Consider the following 14,061-nt stretch of genomic DNA (forward strand, 5'->3'; position numbering starts at 1 on the left):
GATAATCCGAAGATCCGATCCGCACCCGATCCGAAAGTTTAGGATAACCAATTCGAAAACATTTTCGGATCGGGTACCCGATCCGAAATTTTCGGATATCGGATATCGAAAATTTGAATTTCGGTTATCCGAATATCCGAAAATAAAGTCGGATATCGGATCGGATATCCGACCCGATATCCGAAAATTACTTTTTTTTTACCCATATTTTAAAGTTCAAATATTTTCCATATGCCCAACAGCCCAAGCCCAACAAAAACTCAACTTAGTGAATTTACCCTAATTTCAAATCCGCCTCTCTCTTCTCAGTTAGTCTTCTCAGTTTCTCACTCCTCTCACGAATCTCGATCTCTCCTCTAATCCTCTCTACTCCTTTCTCCATCTCCGACCACCTTCAAAGACTCAAAACCACCACAATCTTCCCTCACTCCTCCACCAGAAGCGGCGACGCCCCTCACTCCTCCACCAGAAGCGGCGACGCCCCTCACTACTTCACCAGAAGCGGCGCCCCTCACTCCTCCACCAAGGTAACCCTCACTCACTCAATGTTCTACTGACATATAGAATTATAGATCAGTATATTATACCATTAGTTAAGAATCTTAGTTATGAGATTCAAGTATAAAATCAAAGTATCTTCTTAGTTTGTTTTTAATAATTATGTAGTGAATATGATAATGACTGATATAGATAGAATCATAGAATTAGCAAAATGAACAGAAAGATTATATATAGATTATAGGAATTTAGGATTAGTATTTAGTAGATTACTTAATGTTTCATATTATTTGTTATGGTGTTGTTGAACTGTTAATTTTCTGCTGTTATCTTGTGAGAAAATGTCATTATGTTTCTGTTCCTGTCAATCTGTCATCCTATGCTCCTACTTCTGCTGAATTGCTGATTTAAATTAGTCTGTGAAAGAACTTGTGATTGAAAAAAAAATAAAAAATAAGTGAATCAGTTTTATTTTTAATAGGATAATTATTTTTAATAGGATAATTACACATTTATTTTATCTCTCTTTGTTCAGGTTGTGAGTAACAAGAGGATAAAATGGGAAAAAAAAACTAAAAAAAAATCAATTTTGCCATTCAAAACAACTAGTAATCAAAGTAGTCAAATATAGGATATCCGATATATCCGATCCGAAAAGTTCGGATATCCGGATTTTCGGATATCGAAATTTTTCGGATCGGATACAAATAGCAAATATACGAATTTTCGGATCCGGATATCCGATCCGAAATCCCCTTTCGGATCCGGATATCCGATCCGAAATCCCCTTTCGGATCGGATATCCGATCCGTGCTCAGGCCTAGATGTGAGAAAGTTGGATGGGGAAGATTTTGGCTTGGGTTGAAATTAATTGGATTTATTTGGTTAGGATAATATGGGAAATTCAAATTAGGGAAATCGTGATTAGATTGGGAATAATTTGGATTTGTTTGGTTTGGATGATTTGGAAAATAAGAATAATAAGGAGGCATATACATTTGAAAATTAGGATTGGGAGTTAAAGTTGGGTTTGGTTGGGAGTTATTGGGGAACATTGAGTTTTGATAATGAGGATAATTGGGATTGGGATGATTTACAGTATTCTGCAAATACATTGGAAAATTAGGTTGGGGATTAAAATTTTGGTTAAGTTGGGAATTGTTTGATGTTCTTTGTGGATTTGGAGTGTTTCGAGGATTCGGATTGTTTGGATTCATGTTTAGGGGTTGAAGAATGAAGAGTAAGCTGAATGAGAAAGATATTTGAGATGAGCTTGTGAGAATGCAGCAGAATCCAGGGAGTAGGATATCTGATTAAAAAAGGAAAGTGGATTTTTTTAAAAATTATTGAGAATGAGAAAATGTAGCCGTTGATATTTTATTTCAAAACAATGTTTGTTTTTTGGCCGTTGGAAAACAGTAGAGCTAAATCTTTGGTGTTGGAGGAAAAGCTGTGAGCTCAGCGCTATGTAGCATGACTGCATGAGCATGATAGCATCAGTAAAGCTTTCTTGTTGATCTATGTAAAAATGTGCTGTACAAGTCGTACTCGTACCCATTACACCTTAACCGACAAATTTTAGTTCAATAAAAAGGGTTGATGAGGAATTGTGAACTAAAGTCTATTGAAACTAGTGATATCTTCTCCGTTTTTTTAAATAGTACTAGGGCACGTGTCTTTGGACCTTGTACCACCCTCTTAACACAAGCGCAAATGAACTTAACTTCCCAAGTCTACATTTCTTTACGAAGCTGTAATACTAATAAGACATCAAAGAAAACAGCTCGGTGTTGGGATACAAATCCAAACTCAACAGATAGTAGCACCATTTCCACCAACAAGGCAGTAGGTGCTGATACAATGATGCTCAAGGATTATGATGTCAATTATTTGCTTCAAATCCCACTCTTGTTTGGCCGAAGCAGCTTAAGAAAATAGATAATCTTGCCAAAAAGGCATGTCTTTTTACAATTATCAAAAAATAATAGTTACTACACTACTACTACATAGTCATAAATCATTTATTGTTTAAGACGAAAATCTAAAATCATAAATAATTGTAACTGTAATTGTAAATTCAAACATTAATTTTAAGTTTAACCAGAAGGCAAAAATACTTGTGAAATGTACAAAACGACCAAATGCATAGATTACAATATGAGTACATAGAACGACTAATAGACACAACACACCTAAAGTCGTAAACAAGTACATCAGGTGTTCTCCAAATTCTGAACATTACTCTTTTGCTACATAGTGATCTCAACTAAACTTTCACAGGACCCAAAATATGCTTCCCTTATGCACAAATACATAATTTCTAGTTATTAAACTTCTGGTTCTCTGGTTGTACGCTAATGTCAATCTTCATCAATCCTTTCACTTGTATACGGACCATTAACTTCATCCTCGTCCCCTTCATCGTCATCGGAACTAGTACTAGAACTCGAGCTAGGCTTCTGTAACATTGATGCTAGTACGTGTTGGTTCATAACATCAATCATATAATTCTCCATCCTTCGGCTAATTTGACGACGTTTAAATCTGCGACTATCACTTGATTGGTCGTGCCACTTATTAAATTTGGATATCATGCTATTATTATTGGATAAAATTGGATCTGATCCGAACTCGAACTAGAACTTGAGCTTGAACTTGAACTTGAACTCGAACTATAATCCTTCAACATATCCTTAAGCAAATGATTGATTTGTTCTTGAGTTTGATGAGCATTACCTTGAACTGAATTCCGGGTGGAAGTAGATGGTTGATTAGTTGGAGAAGTGGATAGTTGTTGAGGATTTGTTGGTTGAGAATCTTGAGATGTCTGTTGAGAGGGTTTTGACATTGAGGTTGTTTCGTGCGGCGTGTATACTGTATAGTGAATTAGTGAGTGAAAGAATGGAAAACTAAATTTGTATGTGACTGAAAGAATGAGATAATATAGCCGTTGTTTTTCACTTTTTCCTTGTTGATACTGATACTGTGATATTTTTAGCAAGGCATAAACAGTTTTATAATCCATGCTTCATAGGTTACATTCATAAATTTGTCAAATGAATAAAATACAAGGTTAACAGGATACCAACAAGAGTTGACTCAAGTGGTAAGCAAATTGATATAGTTTAAGGGAGGTCTTGGGTTTGAGGGAGGATTCTTAAAAAAAAAAAAAAAAAGAAAAAAAAAAAAAGGGTTTTCTACATAGTGGTCTTGTGTAAGTAACTTTTCTAAGTTGTGCTCGCTATTTTTCCATATTATACATGATACCCATTAGTTTCACTTTTTTAACGCACCATGCCTTTGCCGATTACCTGACGTTAAGTAGTTATATTAGTGGTGAGCTAATTAAGTTTTTTTTTTCTCGCTTTGCGTGTTGAAAAAGATTTCGTTAAGATTTTAGGGTCAATTTAGTTCTTATGAATCCAAATTGGGTTCGGAATTGGCAAAAAATAACGTATGTAAGTGCCTCATTTTTCATATCATAATTTTTTTGACACTTACATTGTTTTTTTTGCCAATTTCGAGCTCAGTTTGGATCCTTAGGATATAAATCGACCCCTAAAACCTTAATACAACTTTTTTCTGACGTACAATACGGGAAAAAAATTAATTAGCTATTAACTAACGGAATTACTTATAACGTTAAGTTAAGTTAACGACAATGGCATGGGGTGTTAAACAATTATAACTGACGGGTACCATGTGTAATATGGAAAATAAGGGCACAACTTGAAATAGTCAGTTACACAAGATTACTAGGTAAAAATACCGTATAAAAAATGAGGGAGCATTGCAATTTGCAATACTTATTATATCTAGGCGTATAGGGCCCATGTGTTTCACAAGCACATAGGAAGGCATTTTGAGATTTTTATTATCATTATTTCCCCCCCCCCCCCCCCTTAATGATACAGTGGTACATATATTGTACCATTATCTGTGTAGTGGTATTTTTTACTATCAAATTTTGCACCACCACTTTTTATCTTATGTCCATTATTTACAAAAATATCATCCTATTTGTTTCATTGGCACTTATGTCTTATGCGCCAATACTTTTCCCTTATACTTGGTCCTTAAGATTGACTAAGGGCTTGTTTGGTTAACATAGGAATTAAATTCCTATGGTAAATTGTATTTCATGGGAATTTATTTCCTTCAAACAATTCCTAGGATATAGTATTAAGTTGTTTGGTTGTCATAAGGAAATTTGAAATTCATGAGAATTTTGAGTGACCAAAGGAGAGGTAGGTAATTAACTTCCCATGTTTTGTGAGAAGTCAAAATTCCCATGAATTTTCAATTCCTCCATTTTCTCTTTTTATTGTTAACCAAACAACTACCCCATCTACAAGTTCCCATGAATTTTGTGGGCCCCTCACATACAACCATTGTTGGCAGCATTTGATTGATTTATATTTTGGGTCACTTTCCCATCTTGTTTCCTCCTATTTATTCCCTCATATTTTATTCCTCCCTTCTGACGTGACATACATACAATGATATTGTATGTGGCTAACACATACAACCATTGTATGTGTAGCATCACTCAAAGGGGAAAAGGTTAACCAAAAAACACCTTAAAATTAGGGAGTACAGTAATACATACGCATGTTGAAAGAAATGAATGGTTGAGATTGGTAGCCTTAGAATAAGAAAAACCCTCCTGCCATAACATTAAAAAGAAAAAAATTGCATAAATCCTAACTAGTACTGCTCCACACTCACCAGTCACCACACCGTCTTCCTCTAAGCCCCGCTCTTCATTTCCGGTCGTATGTCCGCCACCCTCTTCTCTCTCGCTACTCTTTTTTCCATTTTACTCGTTTTTAGCTTGATTTAAAGGTTTAATTTCTCAATTTTAATTGAAATTTCTCTTTCTTACTTTCCTGATAAATTAAGGGTTTTTGGTAAAAGATTATATTGGGTTGTTAGATTTTTAGTATAATACCTGAAATTTGTTGTTATTAATAATTTGCTGTGTTGTTTATGCCCATTTTGATTATTGTCAAAAATTCTGTTCAGGAAAAACTAAGTAAGAAATGGCATGTAGAGCAATGGATTTTGCAGTGGCAATTCCTTTGGGAATTTGTTCTCCTCAAAAAAGAGATGTTAAGTTTTTCAGGGTCAAGTGCTCTGTTTCTCTCACCGAAAATGCTGCTGTTTCAGGTAAGCGTAATATGTCAGTGATTGCAACGATGTCCATAAATTTGTAGTTTTCATTATGAGCTAAGTTGTTCTATTGCGATGTGACTGAAGGATAGATACAATAATAAGAATCACTGAATTATTTTGTTTAATTACATGTCACTTATTGCTTTTTAGTTGTTACTTTTGATTTACTAGTATTGCTTATTGCTGACCAACATTGCTAATGCTATGTTAAGTAAAGGACTAGATGAGTGTTTTGTAATTGCTAGTTTGCTACTTCGAATTATAACTGCTGTAGTGGGTTCAGTATTAGTAAACTATTGATAAGAGACAAATGCAATCTATATCTTTGATCAATAAGTTACAATAGTTCAATTCAGTTCAGCTCCAATCAGCTCATCTTAGTTCAATAAATGTGAACAGGCCCTTAGTAGGCCAAAAGAATGAAACTTTATTACTCACATTTTTGAGATTAATAAAAATTGAGTCAGCTTCAATTAGCTGATAATGCCAGATGACACTGTTGTTGTGGTGGAAGTTTTTAGGCGATGGGACTAATTAGGTTGTTGTGGTCAATTTCACATGAAAATGGGAACTAATTTTTTCGTTTGTTTAAGTGTTGGTTCAGTTATATGAGGCTTAGATGGAAATGCATATCTTCCCCTTCCCTGTGTGTGCTTGTGTTTGTAATTTTAAATGACCTCAACGCACACTTTAGGTTGATAATTTGTCAATTTTTTGTTACTGTTGCCAACTGAATACGTTTCATAAATGCTTAGGTTGTTACTGCTCTTTCTGTCTTTTCCAGTATTCTGTCCAATAATCATATCTGCAACATCATTTCTTTTAAGCCACAGGGTCAGGAGGCAGACCATGGAAGGTATCAGATGCTAGACTTGTGCTAGAGGATGGTACCGTTTGGAAGGCCAAGTCATTTGGTGCTGCTGGGACGCAAGTTGGTGAAGTGGTCTTCAATACTTCATTGACTGGGTGAGCGAACCCCATCTGTTAAAAGTTCCTAAGTTGCTGATATTTTATTACCTGCGTCCACCCTTGGCTTGGTTTGTTGTCTAAGTGTTTTATATTTCAGATATCAGGAAATTCTAACTGATCCTAGTTACGCTGGCCAGTTTGTACTGATGACTAACCCTCATATAGGGAATACCGGTGTGAATTTTGGTGAGTAATGTTTATTTCCTCCGATGCATGGAATAGCATTACAGGACTGATGTATCTGTTTTCAATACACTATGTTTACACATCCTGTTTACATGTTTCCATTTCTGTGCAACACAATTTACAATTGTTGCCAATTCATCTGTCAAAGATGTGTAACTAGATTAGGATTCAATCATTGCAGATGATCAAGAATCAAGTCAATGCTTTCTTGGTGGTCTGGTTATTAGAAGCTTAAGCATCAGGTTGGATTATTTTCATGATTACCTTGGTAATTGCTTATCTGAAATTTTCCATATGTGCTTATCTTTTTCTTGTTTCTGCAGCACTTCAAGCTGGAGATGTGTTGAGACACTTGGAGATTATTTATCCAAAAGAAACATCATGGGTATATGTAAGTTAAAAGCCAAAATTGTGAAAATATTGATTGGCAAAGAACATCTAGTCAGTTTGCATTTGCTCACCTTTTGACTTTCTGTCAAAACTGTCTATTTTGGAATAGATGATGTTGACACTCGTGCTATCACCCGTAGATTGAGGGAAGATGGGAGCCTTATTGGCGTGTTGAGCACGGAAGAATCAAAATCAGACAACCAGTTATTAGAAATGGCTCGTTCTTGGGACATTGTTGGTAATGTTTACTTAGTGTTGAAAATAGATTAGGCTTTCTAAGCATTGTGATTTTAAGTTCTGATTATAATTTTGCAGGTGTTGATTTGATAAGTGGTGTTTCATGTCAAGCTCCTTATGAGTGGGTTGACAAAACTGGCAATGATTGGGAATTCAATACAAATGGGAGACCTGGAGAAACTTTCAAGGTCTGTGCTTTGCTACTACTCCTGTATTGACCCTGTATTTGGTTGTAAAATCTCATTGACCAATTCTGTCTGGCCGTGTTTTCAAAATGAAGGTGGTTGCCTATGATTTTGGTATCAAGCATAACATTTTGAGGCGTCTGGCATCATATGGATGTAAAATTACTGTTGTTCCATCAACATGGCCAGCATCAGAGACACTAAAACTGCAACCAGATGGCATTCTATTCAGCAATGGTCCAGGCGATCCTTCAGCAGTTCCATATGCTGTTGATATAGTGAAGGAATTAATTGGACAAGTACCGATTTTCGGAATTTGTATGGGCCACCAATTGCTGGGTCAAGCATTAGGTGGTAAGACTTATAAAATGAAGTTTGGTCATCATGGAGGAAATCATCCTGTTCGCAATATCAGAAATGGTCAGGTTGAAATTAGTTCACAGGTATTTTATTCATGTGCTATCTTTCCTCCTAGTTTTGGGCTTCATCTTTATAATTCCTTGTGTTGTGTTCCCATACTCCTCATTTGTTTACTGATGTTTAGAGAACTGTCTATTGGCTCCACAAAATAATTGCTCACTAGTAGTTTATGTATCATTAATTTTTGAAAATTTGAAACTATTTCCTTGCTGAGGAACTTCCTGATATATGAGTGGAAGTGCGGAGTTTTTAACACTTTGAAGAATATGAATATTTGTGTTATGATATCCCAACATGCTTCCCTAATATATTCTTGGGTTTGCAACTGATCTTTATGACATATTGTATAGTTTCTGGATAGGTGGATAAGCATATTCTTTTATAGAATTTAGAACGCCTGTAATTATGTAATGGTGGAACTTAAAGATTGAATGAATAATCTTGATTGTTTATGTATGATGTGACAGAATCACAACTATGCAGTAGACCCTGCATCACTTCCTGATGGAATTGAAGTGACACACATCAATCTTAATGACGAAAGCTGTGCTGGTCTTGCATTTCCGTCAAAGAATATCATGTCTCTCCAATATCACCCTGAAGCATCACCAGGACCCCATGATTCAGACCCTGGTATTTACAGCTTCCATTTAAGATATTTTGATTCATTTCAATCTCTCTGCAACATTACCTTGGTATCATGTCTCGTGTTTATAATTTCTATCATGTAGTTTCTAGTTTCAGCATCTGATAGATCAAGTTTAATGCATGAGTTGCTATGTTGGCGGGATGGGTGTTTTATTGGTTCTGAATTACCGTTTCTCTTGTTACAGTATTTGGAGAATTCGTTGACATGATGAGGTGCGTGAAACGGAATGCTTGAACTAGTGAGGTTATTGCTATTGTTGGACATGGTTACAAGTCCACATTCTGCAATTAAAGTATATCCATTTACAGAAGATCTTTGCACAATGTCCTTGAAGAACAAGGATGTAGGAACAGGGTGACCTCTTGGAAAATGCTCCTTTGTTTTGTGAAGTATTAATTGTTTTGGTGCTGCGTAAATCTATGGTTTTATTTTGTATCTCAATTCTAGAAAGTCAAGTACAACAGCAAATACTAGCAAAAATATGAACTGTTGCCAGTTGCCAGTTTTTCCACGAGAGATCATTTCGTGTGCCAAAGACAACTGCGCTAGAAAGCTTGTTAAACAAGGGCTCATACCAATGCAAGGTTACAACAGTAATACACAACTGGCTGGATGTATGGCCGGAGCCCTTATTGGCTATGCTAGATTGAATAACCCTTGCCCAGCTTATGCTCATTGCCCATCTATGAGTTCCTGAAGCCGATAATCCTCCTGCAGAGTTGACATGGTATGAATGCCCTAACAATCACAGCTTTTTATGTAGTTAATCTTGTACCTATCTAAGTTCCATGATGTTTGATCCTTCTCTCTATTTGGAACATAAAGGCCCAGCCTTAGTTCGGAAGCATGCCTTCAGTTTCTCAATTGTATTAGAATCTTCTGTTTTAATAACAAGAAAACTATTGCTCCAATCTTCCAAGCTTTTGTAAACTTTTGATTTACTGCACTCATTATAATAGAAGGGGAAAGAGTAATAAGCTTTTGATTTGCAGTATCACTATTCACTACAGCTTTGCTGAAATAAAAGCTACTCGTAAGTCGTAATTCTATCCTCTCGTGCCATGAATCTGGTAATTACAGCAAAACGGAACTGATAAAAAATTTCCGAATTATATATATATATATATATATATATATATATATATATATATATATATATATATATATATATATATATATATATATATATATATATATATATTATAAAAAAACACTCATGTTGATCAGTATCATTATCTTCGGAATTTATATGAAACAGAATCTCAAGTTGATAAGTATCACTAATATATACTCGTATTCAATGCTTAATTATCTCAATTTGAAAGATATATAATACTAAAGTTGCATAAATTATTCAAATTAATGCCTTGAAATTTTGAACTATAGATTTATTTAGACGACTATCATTTACTACTTTCAATATTTTATGTAGTAGTAACTACAAAAACTTTCACGGCTCAAATAAACTGCACCCTACAGCTAACCATGTTTTTTTTTTTTTTTTTTTTTTTTTTTTTTTTTTTTTTTTTTGGGCGGGGGGGGGGGGGGGGGGGGGGGGGGTTGGGGTGTGTGTGAGTGCAAATAAGCCAAAAGGGCAATTTAAGTTACCATTTGCAAATGGGATTGGGAAGATTGAGACCTATCATACACAAACTGTTAAGCCTTGATCGAAAAAAACTAGCGATTGCGAATAGTTTTTAGCGGTCGAAAATCTGGTAGGTTTAAGAGTAATGAGTGATTGTCAATTAGTATTTGATAGAACTTAGCTAATAAAGAACAATAAAAATACGAGCGCCTAATAAAAATAGTGGTTGAAATAGCATTATACAATTAAAAAAAAAAAAAACATAAATATTGTTTATACGGAGTATAATAATTAGAATTTGACAAGCGCTAATTTTTTTTATTATGTTTGAAAGTTAATTCTATCTCTACTACTAACCACTATTACCAAACACTATTTTTCCTAATAATGTTTTGACCTGGCTAAAACGCTAGCAACATGACCTTAATCTTAACTACTATGTCAAGAACTCAAGATATCATTAGTCTCTATTGGTAGCATAGAAACTTAGTGAATAAAGCAACCGCCACATTTAATAGGCGGAACAACTTTTCCTCACTGAAAAATGGTACTAACTCTACTTGTCACTGTATGCGTTAAATAATTAAGTCGGTCGAGTTGTCACATTATTTTCAACTCAAATGAATAGATCCATAAAATGAGTAAGATAATGTGCAAAATTTTCATTCTAATTGTGCATATTGTTTGATTAAATGTGCAATTTATTTCTAACTCAAATTTGATGTGCTTATGTTTTGAATATAATGTACATTTTTTGATAACCCCACTAGAGGAATTTTGGGTAGGGACTAGGGACTCTTATCTTTCTTATCCACATCTAAAGTGCCTAGTCTGCTAACTCGAGCCGGAGGGACCTGTGAAAGATTCCGACCTGATAGGATCCTTCTCCAAACCAACAAAAAATGTACATATTTTGATATCTACCCAAGAAAAAACAAACTTATAGATCAAAATTATGCACATTTAATTGAAGTAAAATGATAACTTGATTCAAATAATAATCCTTTTCCATTTTTTAAGAAATATTTTATATAATCTTGAGGGTTATAACGTTATGTTCAGTTCACGTGATTTTCACAATTAATCAAAGTTTCACCTAATTGTAGTTTTGTACATTAAGTCATTAGATAAAAGTTGTTAACTGAAATGTATAGCATTTTTCAAATTTAAATTAACAATTGTTCTGAGTAAACATTGGTAAACTTAAAATTTAAAGGGAAATTCTCAATGGTAGCCACGTACTATTGCTTATTTTCAATGGTAGCCAATTTTTTTTTTCGATTCTCAATGGTAACCTTCAACTTTTTAAAATTTTCAGCCGTAACCATATTTATGTTTTTCCGTTAAATTTCTGTTAAATCTAACCTTATTTCAAACCAAGGTTAACTTTTTTCTTAAAAAAATAAAATAAAATATAAAATAAATATATTATAAAAATAAAATAAATAAAAAATAAAACAGCCCTCCACACTCCACATTTTCAAGCTCAAGCTAAGGCAACAATGGCGATACTCATGACCGAAGTAACCGCCGAAATTGTATCACGCTAACTGTAACACCCCAATAATTCTCCCTTTTTCAAACCACTAACCCTTTTATAAAATAGTGGAGAACCATTGACATGTTACCGCCACGTGTTAAAACGTTAAGGCTTCATCAAAGTATCGCAGCGGAAAATCAAACACAAGTCTTTAAAATAACATAGTTTAGGAAATTAATAAGTCAAAGCTTACAAATTGGAACCATGTAAGGCCCTTATTTAAAACCAAACCAATAATCAAAGTCCAAAACATAAACGAAATAGCAAAGCATAAATAAGTTCAACACAAAGAACGAATACTCTCAATCACACCAATCCCTTGACAATGCGTATGTCAAATCCCCGAACTTCACATCATCAAGCTAACCTGTGCAATACTGCTCCCCAATAATACGAGTGTAATAATTGGATCATCACAGGGTCATTGAAAGGCGAAGGCCATGACCAAAAGAAGGACACACACACAAAAGCACGCAATCAGCAAAGCTGAGTACATACAAGCTTCAACGGACAAAACCTAGCATGCTCAACTAATTAAAGTAAATAAACATATAACACAAATTTATTTAATCAAGACTCCACACTTAAACAATTCAACTGACTCAACTTACTTACTAACTAATTTCAAACGATTGACTCTTTATATTTAATTTAATTAATTTAATTTGGAGTAAGCAATAGACCAGGTTGTCCAATCCACCAAATCATTTTGGTCCCAAATGACCATTTGAAATAAAAGTTTAGCGCGATGCAAGAATGGGCGCGACTCCATTCTCACAAAGTTAGTCTAGGATCCCATCTAACTTTCATTATAAAATAAAATGTAAATACCAAAAGAGAAGAGGACATGTTGATCAAACAAGCCTCGAAAAGCCACGGGCTACCACCGTGTACCCCAACCCATAATTGTCAATACTCTAGAAGTGCACGATTTCCAGAGTTTTATTGCTCATCCATGTTTCACTTTACGTGATTACAATTTTAATTAATAGCCGACTCATTCAAGAAGACCATACATAACAATCATACATCAATTCATTTTTAATCTTATTTAGGACAATGGTGATCACATCACAAATTGACCTTTAATTCCAATTAAACTTCCAAATTATCCAAAATTGTTGAACATAGTCAACCGACCTAGCCATTTCGGCTTAATAAACCACCTTTACTCAACATACTAACAAGTCATGATTGAGTAATAAATAAATAAATAATGACATTGTGGAATAATTAATAAATTCATTCCACTTAAACCATTCAATTCCAATCCTTTAATAATCCAAATGTGGTTAACAAACCAATCCAATAAAATATGTTTGTATCAATATTCTATACAAACAATTAATCCAATATAATTCAACATACTTGCATCCATAATTCCATACAAGAATAATTAATTCACCAAAACATGCTCATAACATAAATACATGAATTAATTAAATATATAACCAAACAATTTCCATCCAAATGTTCTCTAATCATGAAACTAAGTTCTTTCCTTTTGGTACCTAAACATGATACTACTTACAACGAAGTAGACATGTACGTACCTCGTATAAACAATTCTTTGCGCCACTTTTAATTACTTAAAAGTCTCCTAGAGAAAAATCACTTCCTAGAAAACACCCAACAATAATAAATTAATACTTAACCAAAATTCCAGCAATATAAATTAGATTAAAAGTCCTTAAAACTTTATCAAAAACATGTTTTTATGCTTAATTATGCATTAGAAATCCAATAGGAACAAAAGCCCCAAATTAATTGCTCATTAGAACCCTAAAATCCCAATTTGATTAAATTAAAACCCTAGGTTTATAAATTATAAAATCTGAAAATTATAACATAATTAAAATCTGAAATTTATAAGTTTAAGCTATCAAAAACATGAATTTGATACTAAAAATATAATCTTTATACTACAAAATCAAAACCCAAAACAATTTAATAATAAACAAGATAGTAGAGCAAAAATAAGAGGAGGAGGAAAGGGCAGCCATGGTGGGCCGCTGGTGGGTCGCCGGCGGCGGGCAGCGGGCGGCGGTGTGGCAGCAGCAGGTGGCAGTTGGGGGTGGCAGCAATGGTGGTGAGTAGTGAGGGGTTTCTCACGTGAAGGAGGAGGAAAGGGAAAGAAGGAAAAAGAAAAGAAAAAGAAAAGAAAAAAAAAGAAAAGGAAAAAGAAAAGAAAAAAAAAAATAAAGGAAAAATAAAATAAAGGAAAAAT

At 34.3% G+C, this 14,061-nt stretch overlaps 1 protein-coding gene across 2 annotated transcripts; it reads left to right on the top strand.

Annotated features, from left to right (window-relative positions):
* The first annotated feature begins 277 nt into the window (after positions 1–277).
* On the top strand, positions 278–9,694 carry LOC145597615 (carbamoyl phosphate synthase small chain, chloroplastic-like). Of its 2 annotated transcripts, none has more exons than XM_081653820.1 (11): positions 278–527; positions 5,524–5,667; positions 6,501–6,639; positions 6,740–6,828; positions 7,010–7,070; positions 7,152–7,219; positions 7,328–7,456; positions 7,534–7,643; positions 7,736–8,083; positions 8,528–8,693; positions 8,894–9,694. In XM_081653820.1, exons 2-11 carry the CDS (start codon positions 5,541–5,543, stop codon positions 8,941–8,943), a joined length of 1,287 nt encoding a protein of 428 aa, XP_081509946.1. In that variant the 5' UTR covers positions 278–527; positions 5,524–5,540; the 3' UTR covers positions 8,944–9,694. The 2 variants fall into 2 exon arrangements, with proteins under 2 accessions (XP_081509946.1, XP_081509948.1); XM_081653822.1 differs by having other exon boundaries at positions 6,507–6,639.
* Positions 9,695–14,061: the final 4,367 nt, after the last annotated feature.

Source organism: Chenopodium album, chromosome 20 (genome assembly GCF_948465745.1).
Source record: "Chenopodium album chromosome 20, dcCheAlbu1.1, whole genome shotgun sequence".
Taxonomy (NCBI): domain Eukaryota; kingdom Viridiplantae; phylum Streptophyta; class Magnoliopsida; order Caryophyllales; family Amaranthaceae; genus Chenopodium; species Chenopodium album.